At 41.3% G+C, this 23,339-nt stretch overlaps 1 protein-coding gene across 1 annotated transcript in view; it reads left to right on the top strand.

Annotated features, from left to right (window-relative positions):
- NAALADL2 (N-acetylated alpha-linked acidic dipeptidase like 2) overlaps positions 1-23,339 on the top strand; it is a 517,216-nt gene that overhangs the window by 451,785 nt on the left and 42,092 nt on the right. The window contains exon 11 of the mRNA XM_077827191.1: positions 22,282-22,375. Within this exon, the coding sequence (XP_077683317.1) occupies positions 22,282-22,375 (94 nt within the window). The remainder of the gene's footprint in view (positions 1-22,281; positions 22,376-23,339) is intronic.

Here is a 23,339-nt window from a genome sequence, read left to right as displayed (position 1 = left end):
CTGTTGCCCAGCTGAGCGTGTGTGATGTCTCTCAGCAGGCACTCAAACCAGCAGGCACTCAATATAAAAGGCAAAATGTGACCTTGTACCAAAAGCACATGTGCTATGTAATGTGAATCACTTGATTCAGTGTGAAATAGTCTTCCCTTTGTTCTCTAAAATGTATCTGTCAAGGTTCCTTCCCCACTCTGAACTCTAGGGTACAGATGTGGGGACCTGCATGAAAACCCCCTAAGCTTATTTTTACCAGCTTAGGTTAAAACTTCCCCAAGGTACAAACTATTTTACCTTTTGCCCTTGGACTTTATTGCTGCTACCACCAAGCGTCTAACAAATATATAACAGGAAAAGAGCCTGCTTGGAAACGTCTTTCCCCCCAGAATCCTCCCCAAACCCTCCACCCCTTTTCCTGGGGAAGGCTTGATAAAAATCCTCACCAATTTGCATAGGTGAACACAGACCCAAACCCTTGGATCTTAAGAACAATGAAGAAGCAATCAGAGTGTTATAAGAAGAATTTTAATTGAAGAAAAAGTAAAAGAATCACCTCTGTAAAATCAGGATGCTAAATACCTTACAGGGTAATCAGATTCAGAACATAAAGAATCCCTCTAGGCAAAACCTTAAGTTACAAAAAAACACAAAAACAGGAATATACATTCCATTCAGCACAGCTTATTTTATCAGCCATTTAAACAAAACAGAATCTACCGCATATCTAGCTAGATTACTTACTAAGTTCTAAGACTCCATTCCTTTTCTGTTCCCAGCAAAAGCATCACACAGACAGAGAGAACCTTTGTTTCTCCCCGCCCCCAGCTTTGAAAGTATCTTGTCTCCTCGTTGGTGATTTTGGTCAGGTGCCAGCGAGGTTATCCTAGCTTCTTAACCCTTTACAGGTGAAAGGGTTATTCCTCTGGCCAGGAGGGATTTTAAAGGTGTTTACCCTTCCCTTTATATTTATGACAGTATCTTTTTAAATATTACTCTCCCTTTTTTCCTCCCGCAGCTGCAAATGTTTCTACGCTCCCCCTATCATCTCCATCCCAGAGGCTAGCGCAGATTAGAAGGTGAAAAAAATGCACTCGCGATGAAATGTTCTCAGAGCTCATGCAGTCCTCCCTCACTGAAAGAGCTCAGCAGAATGCATGGAGGTAAACAATGGCAGAGACCAGGAAAGCGTTAAATGAACACGATGAGAGGAGGGAGGAGCGCGATGAAAGGAGGCAGGATGCAATGCTGAGTCTAATGGGGGAGCAAACTGACATGCTCAGGCGTCTGGTGAGCTGCAGGAAAGGCAGCAGGAGTACAGACCGTCGCTGCAGCCCCTGTGTAACCGCCTGCCCTCCTCCCCAAGTTCCATATCCTCTTCACCCAGATGCCCAAGAATGCAGGGTGGGAGGCTACAGGCATCCAGCCACTCCACCCCACAGGATTGCCCAAGCAACAGAAGGCAGGCATTCAATAAGTTTTGAACTGTAGTGTGGCCTTCTCCTTCCCTCCTCCCCTCATCCACCACCCCACCCGGTGCTTCCCTTCTCACCCACCCCTCCTGGGCTACCTTGTGAGTTTTCCCCCTATTTGTGTGATGAATTAATAAAGAATGCATGATTTTGAAACAATAATGACTTTATTGCCTCTGAAAGCGGTGATCGAAGGGGGGAGGTCGGTTGGCTTACAGGGAAGTAGAGTCAACCAAGGGGGAGGGTTTTCATCAAGGAGAGACAAACAGAACTGGCATACCGTAGCCTGGCCAGTCATGAAACTGGTTTTCAAAGCTTCTCTGATGCCCAGGGCGCCCAGCTGTGCTCTTCTAATCGCCCTGGTGTCTGGCTGTGCGTAATCGGCCACCAGGCGATTTGCCTCAACCTCCCACCCTGCCATAAACATCTCCCCCTTACTTTCACAGATATTGTGGAGCACACAGCAAGCAGCAATAACAATGGGAAATTTGGTTTCACTGAGGTCTTACCTAGTCAGTAAACTGCGTCAGTGAGCTTTTAAACATCCAAATGCACATTTTACCACCATTCTGCACTTGCTCAGCCTGTAGTTGAACAGCTCCTTACTACTGTCCAGGGTGCCTGTGTATGGCTTCATGAGCCATGGCATTAAGGGGTAGGCTGGGTCCCCAAGGATAACTATAGACATTTCAACATCCCCAATGGTAATTTTCTGGTCTGGGAAGTAAGTTCCTTCCTGCAGCTGTTCAAACAGACCAGAGTTCCTGAAGATGCGAGCGTCATGCACCTTTCCTGGCCATCCCATGTTGATGTCAGTGAAACATCCATTGTGATCCACCAGTCCTTGCAGCACCACTAAAAAGTACCCCTTGCGGTTTATGTACTGGCTGCCAAGGTGGTCCAGTCACAAGATAGGGATATGCGTTCCATCTATCGCCCCACCACAGTTAGGGAACCCCATTGCAGCAAAGCCATCCACTATGACCTGCACTTTTCCCAGAGTCACTACCCTTGATAGCAGCAGCTCAGTTATTGCGCTGGCTACTTGGATCACAGCAGCCCCCACAGTAAATTTACTCACTCCAAATTGATTCCCGACTGACTGTAGCTATCTGGCGTTGCAAGCTTCCAGAGGGCTATCGCCACTCGCTTCTCAGCTGTGAGGGCTGCTCTCATCTTGGTATTCTTGAGCTTCAAGGCAGGGGAAAGCCAGTCACAAATATTTCCATGAAAGTGCCTTAAAATTCTCTAAAAGCAACAAGCAGTGTTTTTATTCACAAATGCATAATGTATAAATGGGGAGAGGGAATGTTTCGAGTCATTTAGGGTCAAATTTGCAAGAGTTCAGTGCTCAGTATTTGGAGCAGGTTTTCAAAGGGGTTTGACTCAATGTTCTTTAGATCATCCCCTTAGTTATAAGCATTAGTAAATACTTTTATAACATACATAATTATGCCAAAATCACAGATAAACCACATGATGATTATTGTCGCTGTCCTGGCCACATGCATCATTAGCTTATGTTCTAAAACAGATACCGTCTTGTGGCATACCTAAGGGACCTGGACAACTCCTGTAGATCTTTTCAGTTTGATTATAAAAAAAGCAGCTTTTTTGTTTTTTTTTTTTTAAAGTGGTTTGTATTTCTCAGATTTGTAATGTAGAAGTGAAAAAGATTGATGAGAAATTTAACTCTGTTATGAAAAGCCTTTTGAAGATAGTCTAGACTAATTCATCTGAGGCTAAAGCTTTTCCGAGAACCTCAGAGTTTGTAGGTTGTCTTTCCACAGAGAAAAAAATGGGAATTTTTACAGCCTGCTTAAACGAAAGTGTTGTGAAAATAAGAGAAAGGAAGCAACATTTCAGTCGGTAGCCAGCCATCTGTCTTGTACACACAGTATGTTTTAGAGACCTATTCTGCTCCCTGATTTGTACATGCACGCCCCTTTGAATGGCTGCTGTGGACTCTCATATTAATTTGTTCATTGTTTATCAATGATCGTATTGCACTCTGCAGAACTTATTGTCTTCTGAACTGAAAAACAATTTAGTTGAGGATTATGCAGGGATTGGGGGGAATTGCATTGACAATAAACTGCTTACATTGGACATAATTAACAAGTTGACAGTTACCCCATTATTACAGTGTTCTAGGAAATTCTGTAGTATTTCCCTATAACTTTTACATTTTTTACTTTGTCATATTTCTAATATTCTTCCCTTCCTCCCTGTCCTAATGACAAATCACTTATCCAAATCCTAACCTTTTCACATTTTAACTACTGCATCGTCTGCTAATCTCAGCTCCCACCAGTCTATCCATAATGCCATTGCCAAAATGATCTTCCTCAGCTGTCCTTTTATCCCCACTTCAGGATGGTCCCCAAGTATCCTATTGTGCTCTGCATCAAATTCAAACTTGCTTTCACGCTCCTATGTCACGCATCTTCTGCCTCAATCTCAAACCTGGTCTCTTCTCCTGTTTCCCCCTCTCCCACATCTTCAGTGCTTCTTCATGCTTTCCTCCATGCTGTCCCTTATGCCTGGAATGCCTATGCTGAACTTGTCCACTAAACATGTCCCTCACCACATTGAAATTTCTCCTGAAAACTCGCTTCTGCTATGAAACTGATCTGAAGTCAGGGGGAAAATAGATATTCAACTAAATGAAAAAAAAGGAAGGGAACATCAGCCAAAAAAGGGACTTAACCAGCAAGATGAGTATATGCCTTCAGCCCTGATCCTGCAAGGTGCTCTGTGCAACAGGACCCTTAGGGTAACTTTGTGACCTTCTTGCCACCTTTGTCTTTCATCATCTCCCTTCTGCCCCCTTCTCTGTTTGACATTAGGTTTCTGTGTCCTGTTTGGTATAGCCTGTATGCTCTTCAGGGGAGGGAACGTGTCTTTACTTGTTTTGTGAGGCACATAGTGTGTCTTTGGAACTTGAAAACTAACGGTAATTATTAATATCAGTAAGATACTTAGAACAGGAAATAGAGCTACCATGGTGTGGTAACTGTGGGTAAATATTGGGCTTTTTTTAGACTAAGTGCCATCATTTGACAGAGTAATATCATTTTTTTCAATAGTTTAAGGTTATATCTCTATTTAATCTATGCAACTGGAGTAGTTTGCTATAATGTGTTGCTGCCATTATTGTTTTAACACAGAGTCTACATTAGTATATCACTATGGAAGGAATAAACTACATGTGAGAAGACAGCACAATGGAATGAAATCTCCATCACAATTTGAATAACTTTTATAACAAGTCAGTTATTAGGAAGCCAAACATGGGCATAAATTTCGCTTCTGCTTTCAGATCCTTTTGCAATTTTATTGGGTCTCAGGATTCATATGGGACTGTAACAATATATAGCTCAATATATTTCTCCAAGTCTCCTCTCTTGCTAGTCATATAAATAGTTTGAAATGAGAAATATTGCTGCTTAGTTCTTTCTTCTTTGTTAGTCGGGGATGGATTTGAAAGATGAGGGATGTTTTTTGTTTTTGTTTTTTCAGGTAAATCAGTAGCCTCAGGAGCATGCAGACTAATGAAAAAATACTTCAGCAGGTATTTCAGCAGGTACTTCAGCAGGTACTTCAGAGATTTCCTAAGGCTTAAGGAGTTTGTCAGCCCAGGCATTGTCACAAAGCCTGAGGGGAGCTCACTCAATCCCAAACATATGCAGCCTTAATGTTTTCTTAAAATAACAAAACACAAAAACAAATTTTTCTTTACTTGGTAAGTTGCATGGTTTAATTAGGGGAAAGTGGTCTGAGTTGGAGGGTGTTTTCTCCGCTCCATTTCCCAAAGGTATTAATCAGTCTTGATATCAGTCTAGTGCTTGCCTCTTATTCTAAGTATCATGCTCTGTATAAATAAAGTTATAGTTACACAAAATTGAATTGACATACTTCTTAAAAAATATAGCTGGAACAAGTGCACAGAAATTGTATATTTGAATTAGGCCATGAGCAACAAGGTTACACACCTAGCTAGAAATGATGACAATTGCATGTGTGCATGTCAGAGCAGAATTTAGCCCTAATTAAAAGAGTTTCCTAATAGGCTATTCAAACTGAGCCTCCTTGGAAAGTCTCTTGGAAATAACCTCTGTGTTGTATAGTCCTCCATTTTGACTATGGTTTAATGAAGTATCAGTTTAGTGTCTGATCTGTCTTATGCTGTCCCTGAAGAGGGATGGACTTGATAATCTTAGCAGTCTTTTCCATCTCTGGTGACTACAATCCTACATACTTGCAGCTTCCTGTGGTTCCCTGGTATTGCAGTAGGCCAGTCTCTGTCCCTCCGTGCTAATGTGTTGTCTTTAGTCAGCTGCCGATACGCCAGTCCTCACCGATTAGGGTGACCAAAGTGAAAAAATGCACATAACTATGCACTGGGAGATGGGGAATGTTTTTCAGACTAATACTACCAACCTTACACACAGTCAGGTGTGTTGGGAGGGAGAGACAAAAGACATCTCTGACTTTTTTCATAAATACTGAATCTAAGCAGTGTAGACAGAATTTGTGATACATTTTCATGACCCTGGTCCCCAAAATCCCACTGCCTTATCTCTTCCCTGCAGTTGCTTCTCTGCTCCCTCAGCCCAGAGATTCGTACTCTTCCTTTATTTCCTATTGCCCCTGACTCTCTTCAACCCTGACTCCTCTAGTCCTAGGACTAACTTCTTCCTGGCACCCAGGCTCTCCTGGGACTCTGGATGTTCATCAGAAGTCAAGGTCAGTGAGGATCACATGCCAGGCACGACACAGACAGCCTGTTGGGGAAGGCTCCAAGCTGCAGAAAACAGGACAGCATCTCCTCAGCCTCTCCTTGCTAACGTTTACGCTGGGTCAGGCCCAATATAGCTGAATATTTTGAAGGTCATAATTATGCACTGAGGCTTGAAGGGTTATGCCATAGTAGCAAAGGCATTTCCTGTTGCTGACATTATGATCATCAACACTGAAGAGTCTATAAATGGAATCAGTGTACAGAAGGGGGAAAAAGAACAAATACTTTTTAAAAATTGATGGAAGGAAAAGATTTACTATAGAATAATCAGAAGGAAAAAGACTATGAGATACCAAAGCGGATTATATGCATTATTTTAATTAAGAGTGCTTGGTAATACATATGGCTTCTTTTTGAATAATAAGTGTGTGCTGATGAGGTATGATTAGAGATGCTCTTTTTTATAAGTTCAATTAAATCAAATACATTTATGTAAATGGCAAGTGATTAGAGGGATTTATCAGGCCCTATACTGTAAGCTATGGTTCAAGCTTCCTATTACTGAATTCTCTGTTATTGCTCCCCTCTGGTGACTGTCATCTAGCTTTTACAGTGCCAGAAGTTTTAGTCTGATGGATTGAATCTTACAGATTCAGCATAAGAGTGGTCTTTACTGATGAACTGGCACTTTGGCAAGCACTTTGTCGTCCTTGGATGGAAGATCCTGCATAGGCCCCAGTGCAACAAGATACTTAGTTTATGTGTGTAACTTTAAGCATGTGCGCAGTTCCTTGACTAATCAGGGCCTTAAAGCAAAGTATTATTTGCTGTGCAAATGATTTTTGTCAAGCTGGAGCTGCTGCTGCTGCAGGACTTCTGAACCTCCCTATGACAGCATATGCAATTAGAGCTGTATTTTTACCACTACTCCTTTTGAATGCGAATCATGATTGCTTGATTCCTGTTGCTGTGTAGAATGGCATACATCCACTAAGAAAACGATCGTTGGTGTAACTCAGCTTTTTGAAGTCATGCCACTTTGTGCTGTGACCCTGTCAGTTCTTATAACTATGCAGGATTGATCTGAATCAGGACTCAGATAGGAGCCCCCTAATAAACACTTAGGTGCTTCAGGAAGTGATGTTGACTGTTCCGTAGGTGGCACTCACTTACCAAGGCCACAGATAATACTGGTGGGCACAGTGCTTCTGGTGGTGTTATTTTTGGATATCCCAGATGACCACATGCCATCTTGAATATCCTGTGGTGTTTTTCATAACAGTACATAACAGGAAGTCACTCCATTGTCCTAGGGAAATTCTGTCTTGGTAACTGTACTCTTCCTACCTAATAATTTAAACTGGAAAAGGTATTTTTCACTTCCTATCCTAAACTGTGCTGTTGTGTGGCTGTGCACTGTTAAACAGTTGCTGCATTTTACCCCAAATGTGACTTTGTTTCAGTGTGGGAACAAGAGAAACTGGTCTGTAATTCATATATCAGTTTTGACAGTCACCCACTATATGATCCTTCAAGATGCAGGATGCTATGTAAATGTATGATTGTCATCAAATTATGCTTAAAATAATTAATGGAAACTATATATCTTTGATATATGCAAACATATTGTGCACCATTGCCCATCTCTCATGCACCCGCACGCAGCTAATCAGATTCTCTGAGACTTCTACTAACCGGCTTCTGTCACCATTGTTTGTTTTAAAAAGGATCCAACATTCTCCCCCTTCTTTTCCCTGATCCAAAGGTGTGTCAAAGAAATTCAGAAATTTACAAGGTCATTTGCCCTACAGTTGTGGCATCCTGATTTATGGGGAAGGTATTATGCAAAATTTGGGGGATTTAAAAGCAATCTTCTATATTTGTTTCATTCAGGCCTGCACATGGTAACCAAGGCAACCTGGCTTTACAGTTGAAGGGATACATAAAATTAATACACATACAAACTCTTAAAATGCTTAAAAAAATAAAAGCTTTTCCCTGAGATATAGTAGAAAAACACATAGTTTATAAGGCTAAAGATTTTATTGGCATGAGCTATGGATACAGAATGATGGCATAAAGTCAAGTGTATTTTACTGTACCCCTTCCTCAATGCATGTTCGTAACACTTAATTTAGCCCACATTCCTCAGAAAAAAACCTAACTGAGAATGATTGTAATAGCAGGAGGTTTTAGAGGAGGGGCCTTCTAGCTGTTGGTTTATTACATTCTGGGCGCACCTAAAGATTAGAATTTTAACAGATACAAATAGCTATAAGCATGAACCCTTATTGGTAGTAATGCGAGTTACATGCATGCCCCAATGATTCTACATGCTGTTTCTGCTCTCCCTTCATCTACCAGTACAAAACAAGAATAAAATACTTAAGGCTAGCTTGCCCCTTTGCATCCACCTTTGTGTAATGGGTGGCATGTAGTGAGGCTATTCAGGAGCAGCTCATGGAAGGAACTGTGCCTCAGAAAGCCATGACCATTAGCAGATTACTAATTCCTGTGGCAACTCTGCTATGCCAGCCAGTGTGCTGGGGGAAGGAGCTAAGGCTCTACCCATTTCTACCCGCATCCCCACGCACCTACAAATGCAGAAACACACTGTCACACCCCCTCAGCAGGACCTGCAGTGGTAATGCAAGTAGGCCATCTAGGTGAATGGAGATAATACTTCTGTGGGAAATCTGCACCAAAAAACCCAAAAATTCTGTGCACAATATTATAAAATTCTGCAAAATTCTGTATATTTTATTTGTCAAAATAACACAATCATGCCAGTTTCAATTATTTTGGTAACTTATTTCAAAATACCTGTCAGCAAGAGTGTCTCTACTAATACAAAAAAGATTCAGGAAATGTTTTTTGACAAATAGATTCCTTATTAGGCATATTAATACAGAACTCGGAGTAATAACTAATTTAAACTACAATACAGAAATGTATTTCCTGCACCCTTTAGAAGCAGTACATAGGCTTGGGGGAGTCAGGGAGACAGAGGAGCTGAGGGAGAGGGAACTAATTACTGGGAAGGAGCCTTGGGTGAACCTGGTGGATTGTTGGGTGTGGGTGGGAGAAGTATGGAACAGGGAGGGTTTTTTTTTGGGGGGGGATTGTTAGGGAGTTGGGGAGCCTCCCCCAAACAGATCGGGGCTGACCCCTAGCCTCTCCTGTCCCCATGTGTCCCTGCACCCCACTCCCATTCAGCCCCTGGCTCAATGCTGTTCTCCCACTAGCCCTTCTGAACCCCACTCTGTAACTGCCCCCAGGAGCCCCATGTGCCCTACTCTGTCCATCCCCTTTACATCCTGTGTCTCCTCACCTGAGGAGGGCAGGGCGCTGTGAGGAAGGCAGCCACTGCCTCATCCCTCTTTGTGGTTGACTGCTCTGACCCTGAAATGACTGCCCTGTCTTCTGGGGCCACAGGTGTCCCTGGTGGGCAAAAGGTTTAATTGCAGCAGAATCCAGCACAATCTATTTTCAGGGGGAGGGGGGAGAATCTGTGGAGGACATGAATTCTGCATGTAAGTAGTGACACAGGATTCCCCCTGGAGCAAGATAAACAGGGTCTGTCTTACCCTTATGCCTGTCCTGTGTACCCTTATAGGCTGGGCTATGGTCTGCCATTAGAAATTGAGAACATTTAAATTATATATAAAATATAAAATACACACACACAACTGTGTTAAAGAACATTATTATGGTTGCTTATTTTCTAGATGCCTGACTTGAGAACCTGGGTCTGATTTGCAGAAGTGCTGAGCGCTCACAGCTGCAACTGATATCAATGGAGCTGTGCTTTGAACATATAAATGATTGCATAATGCTAAATTACTCGGTAAAGTCAGGCACTAGGCATCAAATTGGGCTCCCAAAAGCAGTGGATGTGTTTGCCTTAGTCTCTGTGCCTCAATTACCCACTGGTAAATGGGGAACAATAATACTCCCTTGTCTCACACTATAGTGAAAAATGCCATAGAAAAGTCCATAAGGAAACAAACAATTCTGTCTTCAGGCAGGGTTTGAATAAAATGTAAATAAGGCATTGGACCACATACAGACCAACAAGGAGGAAATAAAATATTGTATAGTTGCTTATTAAGTGAGCACTGTCCATCACAAGCATTGAATGAGGCAGGGATCCTGTAGGAAAAATAGTATGTGAGTATGTAATTAAAGACTGTATCGTAATGCATACACACCAGGAGTGTCTTAAGGTTGCACAGAATCTTAATTCTAGCATTTCCTAACTTCTGAGTGCTTGACTTTGCAACCTTAATGTTGTTTTAATGTAGTGGGTGGGTGTGTATGTGTGTATAGACACACACACAGATAATTTTTTGTCCATTAACTCGTTTACTTCCTGATCAATATTTCCTGAACTGAGAATAAATTGATATTAGGTGAAATGTTTTCCTTTTGGAGTAATGCATTTAATATTTATAACACTTCTTAGTATGATTAATACTTTCCCTTGTTCAGAAACAGCTATCTGTTGTGAATGATTATTCTCTAGTTCATCTACTGTAGCCTTAGAGTCACTGTCTGCTTCTCTCAGAGAGCCCTCTGCTGACTTGAAATGCAAGCTGCCAGATAACTTGTGTTGAACTGAGTGTTAAAAATATATAAATATCTGTCTCTGATTTTCAGTATGTGACCTAGTCCTGAGGCAGCTTTAAACTGGAAGAACAAATAATACATATGTCGCTCCATAAGTGCTGATAAAAATGTTCCAAGGGTAATTTAACAGCCTTTGTTTTAAAAATAAATAAACAAAAGCTTAAGCAAAAAATAAAAATAAATCTCCTGTTTCTTAATCTGTCCACCAAAACTACACTTAGTTACAGCCAAAGCTTGTGAACATAGAAACATAGGACTGGAAAGGACCTCAAGAAGTCAAGTCCAGCCTGCTGCGGTATGGCAGGTCCAAGTAAACCTAGACCGGCCCTGACAGGTGTTTGTCGAACCTGTTCTTAAAAACATCCAATGATGGTGATTCCACAACCTACCTTGGAAGGCTATGACAGAGTTTAACTACCCTTAGTTAGAAAGTTTTTCCTAGTATCTAACCTAAATCTCCATTGCTGCAGATTAAGCCCACTACTTCTCCTATCCTACTTCAGTGGACATGGAGAACAATTGATCACCATCCTCTTTATATCAATCCTTAACATATATTTGAAATCTGTTACCAGGTCCTGCCTCCATTTTTTCTCAAGACTAAACCTGTGTAATTGTTTTAACCTTTCCTCATAGGTCAGGTTTTCTAAACCTTTTATAGTTTTTGTTGCTCTCCTCTAAGCTCCTTCCAATTTGTCCACATCTTTCCTAAAGTGTGGCACCTAGAACTGAACACAGTACTTCAGCTGAGGCCTCACCTGTGCCAAGTAGAGCATGACAGTTACCTCTGTGTATTACATGATACGACTGTTGATACACCCCACAATGATATTGGCCTTTTCTGCAGCTGCATCACATTGTTGACTCCTAACCCTCACACCCTTTTCAGCAGTACTACCACCTAGCTTGTGTTTCCCCGTTTGTAGGTGTGCATTTGATTTTTTTTCCTTTCTGAGTGAAGTACTTTGCACTTATCTTTGTTGAATTTTATCTTGTTGAATTCAGACCAATTCTCCCATTTGTTAAGGTTGTTTTGATTTCTAACCCTGTCCTCCAAAGTGCTTGCAACCCCTCCCAGTTTGGTGTCTGTCATAAATGTAAAGGGAAGGGTAAACCCCTTTAAAATCCCTCCTGGCCAGAGGAAAAATCCTCTCACCTGTAAAGGGTTAAGAAGCTAAAGGTAACCTTGCTGGCACCTGACCAAAATGACCAATGAGGAGACAAGATACTTTCAAAAGCTGGGAGGAGGGAGAGAAACAAAGGGTCTGTGTCTCTCTGTCTGTATGCTGCTTTTCCGGGGATAGAACAGGAATGGAGTCTTAGAACTTTTAGTAAGTAATCTAGCTAGGTATGCGTTAGATTATGATTTCTTTAAATGGCTGAGAAAAGAATTGTGCTGAATAGAATGACTATTTCTGTCTGTGTGTCTTTTTTGTAACTTAAGGTTTTGCCTAGAGGGATTCTCTATGTTTTGAATCTAATTACCCTGTAAGGTACCTACCATCCTGATTTTACAGGGGTGATTCCTTTACTCCTATTTACTTCTATTTCTATTAAAAGTCTTCTTGTAAGAAAACTGAATGCTTTTTCATTGTTCTCAGATCCAAGGGTTTGGGTCTGTGGTCACCAATGCAAATTGGTGAGGATTTTTACCAAACCTTTCCCAGGAAGTGGGGTGCAAGGGTTGGGAGGATTTTGGGGGGAAAGACGTGTCCAAACTACGTTTCCCAGTAAACCCAGTTAGAGTTTGGTGGTGGCAGTGGTTATTCCAAGGACAAAGGATAAAATTAATTTGTACCTTGGGGAAGTTTTAACCTAAGCTGGTAAAAGTAAGCTTAGGAGGTTTTTATGCAGGTACCCTAGAGTTCAGAGTGGGGGAGGAACCTTGACAGTGTCATCTGCAAATTTTATAAGCATACTCTCCACTTCATTATCCAAGTCCTTAATAAAAATATCAAATAGTACAGACCTCAAAACTGACCCCTGTGGGACACCATTAGATTCACCCTCCCAGTTTGACAGCGAACCATTGATAACTACACTTTTTATACGGTCTTTCAACCAGCAGTGCACCCCCTCATAGTAATTTCATCTAGACCACATTTCCCCATAGACTAGGTAGGCAAAGCTTAATTTATTATTTTTACCAGTTGTACTTTTTAAGCAGATGTTCCTCTAGTTTCTCCCCTCCCCCCTCCAAAACACACACACACACACATCACACAAGGTCTTGTGGGGTAAAGCAGAAAGAAAGGAGGTCAAAGAAATTGGGTCATGTTCCTGCCTCAGCCTCATCTTTTCTTGTATGATCTTTGGGAAAGTCACTTTACTACTTTTGTGCTCTAGTTTCCCCATCTATAAATGGGTGCAATAATAGGTCCAGTGATGCTTGATTGTATAAGCAATGCTTATAGAGCATGTTCAGATTCCAGTATTGTCAACTCTTTTGATTTTTATCATGAATCTCATGATTTTTCGTATTTTTCTTACAGTCCTGGCTGCAAGAATCATGCTATTGCATGAGAACCTCTGCTTTTATTTTTTAAAAAAAGCACACCAAACAAACCTCACCATCCTTCATGCAGACAAAAGCTTGAAAAACCAAAAGGCAAATAAAAAGAACCCACATTTGTTATTTTTTAAAAAATCTCATGAGTTTTGGAGTCACTCGTGATTTTTAAATATTTGAGGTTGTCAAACACCAAGATGCTCCTATGAAAATCAATAAATATATGCAGAATATTATGATTTATTAAGGTCAGGACGCTCCTAGTATTGATACTTGTGTTGTGGTGGTTCCCAAAGGCCCCAAGCGAGATCAGGACTCCATTGTGCTAGTCACTGTACATATATATGGGAAGAGGGAAGATGTCCCTGCCATGAAGAGCTGATAATTAGGACAATTAAGCAAGATAGAAAATAATGGCCATGCAACATAAAAGCATCATTTTAAATGTGTCTTGTGATTTACTTTTTAAAACTAAATTACTCGAATCACTCGCTCCTCCCCCCATATTCCAAGTAACTCAGCCAGCATGTTATCTTTCTGTGCCCACCCTCAACTGTCCACCCGTGGGTATAGATGCAAGAGAAAAAAACATGACCAATCAGCTGCCTATTTTGGAAAACTGAGCCCCAGAGTTTAAATTCATCATCCAAGCAGATCTTAATTTCTGATGGGGCTCTTATCATTCTGGGGGAAGACCCCTGGTACCTCTTCTGTCAGTGGCGTGCAAGGCATGACCTTGTACATATAGTGAGTACCGGGTTACACTGTGCAGAGGATGCCATCATTATTGCTTGGGTCCCCTCACCTCTTCTGTCACAACTCAAGCATTGCATCCAAGGTCACACAATGAATCAATGTAAGGTTGCCACCCTTGAGGCGCAAAAAACCAAACAAACAAGAAAGGGATGTCCCTTAGCAAGGGTAGAGGAGCACAGAAGGGAGGGGAGTAGGAGACAGTTCTGGGGAGTGGGAACAGGGCCATGCTGAGCAGGAACAGCTGCCACCATGGTGAGGAGCAGCGTGCTGTGGGGCTGCTGCCTTAAGCTCTTTTCACTGCTCTCAGCAGCTTGTTGATCAAGTGGGAAGCTGCAGCTTCTTAACAGTTGTTAACAGCTGCTGGGAGGGAGGAGGAACCGCAGCACCCTCGAGGAGGAGGAGGCGGAAGATAAGTCACCTCTTAGGCTGCTGCTAGGAGGGGAACTCAGCTGAGAAAAACCAAGACTTTTCAAGTCCTGAGAAGATTTATCAATTTCCTGGGACAGCTACCTCAAAAAAAGGAAAGATCCTGGGAAAACCTGGACAGGTGGCAATCCTAACTGGGAATACGACCCAGGTCTCCTGAATCCCAACCATGGACTCCGTCTTCTAGACCACAGCTACTGTAAATTTCTGCTCTGCCTTTATTTACTCTACAGTGTATCACCGTGTGTCTAGTAAAATCAGCTTCTGGGCATGTACTCATTTTCTCCAATACATGATGATATGTGCATGCAGATCAGAAGGTCATTTTCTGAAGGCACAGCCCAATACAGTGTAATGGCTAACACAGAACAAAATGATCATGTACAGGAGAGGATAGGAAGTCCAGTATAGTAATACACTGACATGTAAAGGAGGAGCTGATGCTCAATTCAAACTTCAAGTACCTGTTTCTAATTCGCTGTAGCAGATAGAATCGGAGTGAATCCAGTGCTGAAGAGCAGTGTTCACAAAAGGGTAAATACAGCAGTTTACCTGGCTTTTTAAGTTATTTTGTTTGTAACTTGGCACATAAACAGTTCTGAGATGTCTGTTTGGCATTCTACACGTGGTGTAGCTAAAAATGTCCAAAGGTATTACAAATACAGGCTCAACATTTGCACCCGCTGAGATTTGCATAGCATGTAGCTAGTCTTCGGGCACAGTTCTGACAAAAAGGAATAACTCCTAAGCTGTGGGATAGCTCTGTGCTAGAATAGCAATGCCACGCAGACCGTATCCTGATGTGTATTTTGGCACATCTATCTGTATTTGAAAGGTTCTTAAGCAAAGTACGCAGTCATGGCATAAGAGGGAAGGTTCTCTAATGGATTGGTAACTGGTTAAAATATAGGAAACAAAGGGTAGGAATAAATGGTAGTTTTCAGAATAGAGAGAGGTAAATAGTGTAGTCCCCCAGGGGTCTGTACAGGGACCAATCCTGTTCAACATATTCAAAAATGATCTGGAGAAAGGGGTAAACAGTGAGGTGGCAAAATTTGCAAATGATACAAAACTACTCAAGATAGTTAAGTCCCATGCAGACTGCAAAGAGGTACAAAAGGATCTCTCAGAACTGAGTGACTGGGCAACAAAATGGCAGATGATATTCAGTGTTGATAAATGCAAAGTAATGCACATTGGAAAACATAATCCCAACTATACATATAAAATGATGGGTTCTAAATTAGCTGTTACCACTCAAGAAAGAGATGTTGGAGTTATTGTGGATAGTTCTCTGAAAACATTCACTCAATGTGCAGAGGCAGTCAAAAAAGCGAACAGAATGTTAGGAATCACTAAGGAAGGGATCAATAATAAGACAGAAAATATCATATTGCCTCTATATAAATCCATGGTATGCCCACATCTTCAATACTGCATGCAGATGTGGCAGCCCCATCTCAAAAAAAGATATATTGGACTTCAAAAAGGTTCAGAAAAGGGCAACTAAAATGATGAGGGGTTTGGAACAGGTCCCATGTGAGGAGAGATTAAAGAGGCTAGGACTTTTCAGCTTGAAAAAGAGATAACTAAGGGGGGACATGATAGAAGTCTATAAAATCATGACAGGTATGGAGAAAGTAAATAAGGAAGTGTTATTTACTACTTCTCATAACACAAGAAGTAGGGGCCATCAAATGAAATTAACAGGCAGAAGGTTTAAAACAAACAAAAGGAAGTATTTTTTTCACACAATGCACAGTCAACCTGTGGAACTCCTTGCCAGAGGATATTGTGAAGGTCAAGACTATAGCAGGGTTCAGAAAAGAACTAGATAAATGATGGAGGATAGGTCCATCAATGGCTATTAACCAGGATGGGCAGGGATGGTGTCCCTAGCCTCTGTTTGCCAGAAGCTGGGAATGGGCAATAGGGGATGGATCACTGTTCTGTTCATTCCCTCTGGGGCATCTGGCACTGTCCAAAGACAGGATACTGGGCTAGATGGACCTCTGGTCTGACCCAGTATGACCATGCCTATGTTTTTATGTTCTTACATGAATATTTCACTGTGGACAGGCTTTTCATATCACGATGTCTGTGAAATATGATCACTGTGGTCACCAGTTTGCATGTGGAGGTGGGGGTTGTCCATTGTTCTGTGCTGTCATTTTTCTGTCCTGTCCAGGTCAGGTTTCCAAGCTGTTTTTCTGCCAGACATCGGATATACCAACGCATGCCCCAGTCCTGCAATCAGGGGTGAAAGTAAGCCGGTACGGCGTACTGGTAAAAAGTGGCCGCCGGTACTGGCCCGTACCCAGCTGACTTTAAAGTGCTGTGGCAGTGCTTTAATGTCATTGCCCCTTTTGCTCGTCCCCCCCACTCCAGTCACCGATGGGGGGGGGAAAAGGAGCAACTGCCCCAGGGCTGGCAATTTAAAAGGGCCCGGGGTAGCAGCAGCAGCAGCTGGAGCCCTGGGCCCTTGAAATCACCACTGGAGCCCCAGGCGGCGCGGGCCAGGCAGTGTGGAAGCACTGGCTTGGGGGCACTGACCCCCAGCCCCACCCCTTCTATCCGAGGCCCCACCCCTTCCGGGGGCCGGAGCTGGCCCCTGTATCAGTAAGTCTTCGGCTTTACTTTCATGACTGACTTTGTGCAATAAACCCCAGCACCCAGCCAGAGCCCAGTTGAAGTGAATGGGATTAAAAAGGGATGTAGAACTCTGCCAGCCAGTGCAGTCCGTTGCAGGATATGGGCCATCGTGACTGAGGTATTATGTCATGAATACAAAACCGTTTTCTGAACATGCAAGTAAACAATAGTTCAGCTAGCAAACATGTGAGCGAAAAACAAATGCTACTATTCCTCCAACTGTGTATGTGACTTCCATGATCACCATATCCTATATATGACTGCTGCAATTACATATTTAATATATGTCAGAATAACAGACATTTAATTCATAACCTATGACAAAACGCACAGGAATTTTGTAACTATCTTTGCTTTGCGGGCAAAACATGAATCAAGTAACAAGAAAAACATCTTTTGGGATCGTAAAAAGAAAAATAAATTGAAATTTATAAAACATCTCACATTTAGAATATAAATCTCCAAAAATAATTGATTTGCTCAAAATAACACAAGAATAATCAGTAAAGTTTTATCCGATGTCCATTGTAGTCAAATGAGCCCCCCCCCCCCCCGCCCCTTATTTCAATAGGCTTTGGGTCAGGCCCTAAATAAATACTGGATTACTGATAATTGTGTAAGAGTCCAATTTGTTGGTGTAAAAACAGCATTGGTCTCAAGATTAACAGAGTTATCTTTCCTCTCCTGCCTTTGTGGGGATAAAATGTTTTTCCTTTCATTGGGGACAAAACTAAGTGGTAGGACATTATGTGTGGTCCACAAATCTGGAATTTGCTAATCCCACTGGTTTGTTAGATTCCAGATTTGTTGCTGCATCTCAGGGTTTTGTGTTGGGAGTTGGATGGTGGGTTGGCTTGGGTTCTGAGATGTTCAGATGAGGTAAGCTTTCTGATGGTTGATTATATATTTTGTTAGTCAGGGTTACCTACTCTTGGCTATGGCAAGTTTATATTTTGTATTTTTTCTAGATTGTACATGCTGGGGAAAGTACTTAGAGGTGTTAGGATGGACACGGCATTTGTAGAAACAGTAAACAAGTAGCAGTTACTGCTGCAGCATTTTGTGGCAAGAGGCATGCATATTAGGTAAGGTAAAGGCATATTACATTCTATTTTTGGGGTTGTGATCTACCACAACGGCTGTGATTGCCTCAGTGGGCATGAGAAGAGTGTGACATACTATTCACTTCACTGCAGTCCCCCTGCCCGTTTTAAATCCATTTGCCTGGATTTCCTCAGATATTGTGGAAGTTAAAGTGCAGAATATTTCCAGTTTAGAATAGGAGATAGTACACTTGGAGAAAGTGGTGAAGAATTAAATGAGGAATATTACCAATATTACATCTGTCACAGGTGAAAAACTACATATATAGATGCGTGTAATCCATTCATTGTTTATAGCCTTCCAGTCCTCCAGGGAATGTCACAAATCCACATGATGTCCCTGAGCGCTAGCTTTTATAGTTCATTTAGATCCGTGAGCTGGATGAAACTTGGGTAAAACTGCAAGCAAGTAGAGCTCCCTGATGAGCAGATGTGCTAAGATTTCAATGACTGGATGGAGGAAAAATACATCCAAATATACAGCTACCCTAAAAAGTGTCATGTGATGCTGAATCCCCTCTTAAGAGAGGTTTCAGAGTAACAGCCGTGTTAGTCTGTATTCGCAAAAAGAAAAGGAGTCCTTGTGGCACCTTAGAGACTAACCAATTTATTTGAGCATGAGCTTTCGTGAGCTACAGCTCACTTCATCAGATGCATACCGTGGAAACTGCCTTAAGAGAGGCTTTCTCAAACCTGGCCCCATTGGGGAGGGTTGGGCAGTGGCTAGTGGTGGGTGGCCTGAAATTCTCCCACTGCTTATGTCTAGCCAGCCTGGTGTTGCAGGGGAGCAGGGAGGAGAAGAGTGCACAGCTGCTTTAGGGCTTTCCTGTTGGGGAGGTGAGAGAGACAGAACGGAGGAAGTGCAAGGGAGTAAGCGGGCTCAAAGGAGGAGACAGGCAAAAGTAGGAAGGGTCTTTAGGTGCAAGCTACGGGCATAAGGGATAGGTGGTCAGACTAGGGGAATCAACTCCAGGAGGTACAGATGGGGCGGATGTGTGTGCATCGGAAGCCAGAAGGAAGAGAGCAGAGCCAGGGGGAGAACCCTTAAATTTAGAAAACCATTTTTATTATTGACTGTCACATTCCCAGGTATCCTCAATTCAGAAACCAAACTACATTTGTCAGATCAAAATAATCATAATTAATATTTTCTATATGTTGGATTTTAAGTCAAGGCAAATATGGCTGGGACAGAAGAGCCTTCCCATAACTTGTGCCTATTGGGTTTGTTTTAATTGTATTTTGTGCTTTCAACTATGTGATTGTGCATGGATACTTCGTAAGCATAACTTAGATACTTAGTGTCTGATGCTGCAAATATTACCAGGTCTAGTCTCTAAGCCAGTGCTTCCCATTGTTTAAGTCAAGGGACTACATAGGCTAGTAAGAACTGTGCCTAGTAATAGGTGTTTGCAAGATAAGGCATCCAGTTCATCCCTGGGAATTTCTTAGTTACTGTCATCCATCGAGCTTTGTATGATTTCTTCTTTTGCTTGGGGTCTCATGTCTGCCTGTCAATGGATCACCTGCAGCAGTTCTTATTATGTTTTAGCTGGACAGTGAAACAGCATGAAAAACATGATTATGTACAGCAAAAGTCAAATATATTTTGAATATTCAAAATTTTTTTGATGGAAGCAACAGTTCAAGGAAATAATCGTATCCTACTCCCCTTTCAGTCCTTTTGTAACATACCCAGTAGCATTCTGCTATTATCAGAATCTTTTATACTAGCATTTCTCTTGAAAATAATTGGATCTGCACTATAAAGGTTACAGAAAACAATTTCTCAACAGATACCCAAAGCTTTAGTGAAATAGAAATATCATTCAGTGTTTTTTTTCCATACTAAAACACAGAACATAAACAGCTCACAATCAATTGGTATACTAACTATAACATTGTTCTTCAGACTGGATAATGTGTGTATGTTGCATCAGTTATTGTGTATTATGATTGTTGTGTGAGGAGCTGTCATTAATAATTACAACTGGTAATGTGTGGTGGGGGAATCAATTATTATTTTGCTTTTTAGTATTTCAGTTTGTGAACATAATGTTGTCTGTACCTTTCCTTAAAGTAGCCTTCCATTTAATAATTTAGTAGTCAGTCTGAACCATGTTTTGAAGGGGGGAGAAACACGTCTTTAGTTTGCATGTGTATTCTCTGGGGATAGAATATCCAAAAATAAGACTGTAAATAAGAAATCAGTGGCCTTTTCTGTCTTGCTGCATTACGTGGGCTTGATGTATGTTTCTGAAGCATTATTACTCACTTGGCTCAAATCAATGCTCTGAGCTTTCCTCTCAGTGATTGATTTCTTTGGGTTAACTTACCATGTACGTGATTTAATAAACACTACAATTACTTCATTAACAAACATACAAAAGCATCCACAGCAATATGTAAAACTGTTACTATGAGATTTGCAAATTGCTTCAGTCATAACTTTTTTTTCTTGGTATTACCTAATCGAATGGATAGCACAATAGGGTGTTCATCTTTTGTAGCTGAGAAGCAAAACAAAATTGCTTCTGAGAAACATACATAGGAGGAGGAATTTAGCATAATCAAAATTGATGCTATTTGGGATGAAGGTGAAAGGGGAAGCAACTTCCTGGGATGCTTGTCTTCCATAGCACTTCTGATATATCACAAAAGAAACATTTTCCAGTGCTTTTCAAGTCTCAAATCTTTCTGTATCAGACTATGCATTGAACAGAAGCTGCAACAGTCTCATAGCATTCATAGCCCAGAGATGTGTGGAGGCTGAGTGAAATTTATGTAATCATGAATTAAAATTTAGTGAAGGTTTGTATTGATCAAATTAAGAGCCAACGTTGATTTTAAGTGTAAATATTTCAGACAGTATCCCAATACTTAGGACGTATATATGTGGAGTATATGTATCTTTGAAAAGCCCACGGTTCATTCTCATTTAGTAGGGTAGTGGATCTGGAGCCATGTTGTTCCCCAACAACTTATACATGTCGACGTGTGATTAGGGCAACTGAGTCCATTTCACATGTGGTATTCGCACAAGGAAGGATTTGTAGGCTTTGACCATTTGAGATCAGAGTTTAGGGCTGAACTTTGAAGTGCTCAGCACCCATAATGGAAGCCTGATTTTTGTAGATTTCTGTTGTATTTGGGAATTTCCTCTCTTGTGCTACTTCTCTTCCACAGCACCTCTGTGATATTTCACAAAAAGCAGCATTTCCCGATGCTTTTTACTCAAAAACTTTCCTATCTGAATATGTGCATTGAAAAAATTTTATATAAATCTTTATGTAAATTTATATAAATCTCCCCACTATATTTTCCACTGAATGCATCCGATGAAGTGAGCTGTAGCTCACAAAAGCTTATGCTCAAATAAATTTGTTAGTCTCTAAGGTGCCACAAGTACTCCTTTTCTTTTTGCGAATACAGACTAACATGGCTGCTACTCTGAAACCTTCTTTAAGCTGTTATTCATGTCAAGCCATCATATATTCCCTAGACGCTGTGAGTACTCAGCTCAGTTTCTTTGTATTAATGTGATTCTGTGCTAAGAGTCTGCTCCAAAGCCTGTTAAAGTCTGTGGAAAAAATTCCCTTTGACCTCATTGGGTTTTGGATCCAGCCCTTCGTGTCTTAGTAGTTCATCTGTCTGCTGTTTAAAAAAAAAAAAAAGAAGAACATTTTAAATTTGCTTCCCACTTTTAGAAATACAAGAAGATATTTTTTCTTAAAAAAAATCTCCAATAGTATCCTGTGCCATAGGAAAGCACTGAACAGAAGTGGTCATAAATTATAATCTCTTTATACATTTTTGTACTAGAATTATTTGGTTAATGATGGGTGTTGTGAGTGTGTGTTTTCAGTTTGTCCTTAAAAAGCTGTGTGTTTTATTCAGCTTCCCTGGCAGACCAATATAATGAAGTTATCTGGTATTCCAAATGAAATGCTGAGTATTAAATGGGTTAGAAATTATTTAATCTCTTTTGATTTCTTTCAGCTAACGGGAGAGGTGACTTTGCAAATTGCCAGTGAACCAGTTCTGCCCTTTAATGCCCTGGACATCGCATTAGAAGTTCAGAACAGGCTTAAAGGTAATTTTGTTCGAGCAAGACTAATCTCAGCTAACATAAAAAAAGGGTCACCTATATTTCAATACTGAGATTCTCAGTTTCAGAGTAAACAATACCTGCTGATTTTATTACTCAAACAGAGTCTTTCTATGACGTTGACTGAAACATGATTTTAGTTTAACATAGGATAAATTGTTTACATTTCTTCTGGTCTTACTAAAACAGTTTAATCAATAATTAGTATTGAAATCTCATAATTACTGTCAAAGATAAGCAACCTCCATGACTGAGCTGCAAGATTTTCTTTCCATTTAATGCTACATTCAGTACAAGCAGGAAGGGGACTCTGAACTTCACAGCCATTTAGGCTCTGTAACTTTCACCATTTGACAAGTGGCCATCTTGCTTGTTTATTTATTACACTAGTTCACATTGGCAGCAGATCACTCCAACTTGCTTCTGTTTTCACAGCCAGTAGGAAGCAGGATAATATACTGTTGAATAATTTGTTTGAGTTGATTTATCAGTTAGATCCTGAAGGCGCTGTGTTTGAAACTGAATGACCTTGGTCTGTGTGTTTGGATCACAGGCTGAGGGAAGGGAAAAAAACAATTCCTGTACCGGGAAAGTAGAGATTTCCCTCAGCACTTGCTGCATCATGGCCTACACATACAGGGGAATTATCACCAATAGAGAGGCAAATATGTCTCCGATTGAGGTGGGGAGAGAAGAAGATATGTTCCCGGTACTAGTGAATTCATCCCAACAGAGGGCTGCAAAGGCAAAAGTGTGTCAGGATGGTTTCCTGGAGCATTCACAAAGGATTGAACTGGAGTGCATGGCCCTGGAAAGGGTTATGTGTTAGAGGCAAATGGTTGTGACGGAGCACCTTTTGTTACAAAGGTCAGGCTGGGTTGGGTGCAGGGGATGAGGGCTCCGGCTCAGGGTGCAGGCTCTGGGATGGGGCCCGGGATGAAGGGTTTGG

This window comes from Eretmochelys imbricata, chromosome 9 (genome assembly GCF_965152235.1).
Source record: "Eretmochelys imbricata isolate rEreImb1 chromosome 9, rEreImb1.hap1, whole genome shotgun sequence".
NCBI lineage: Eukaryota > Metazoa > Chordata > Testudines > Cheloniidae > Eretmochelys > Eretmochelys imbricata.
The sequence above is the reverse complement of the archived record's forward strand: the minus strand, read 5'-3'. Positions and strand labels throughout refer to the sequence as shown.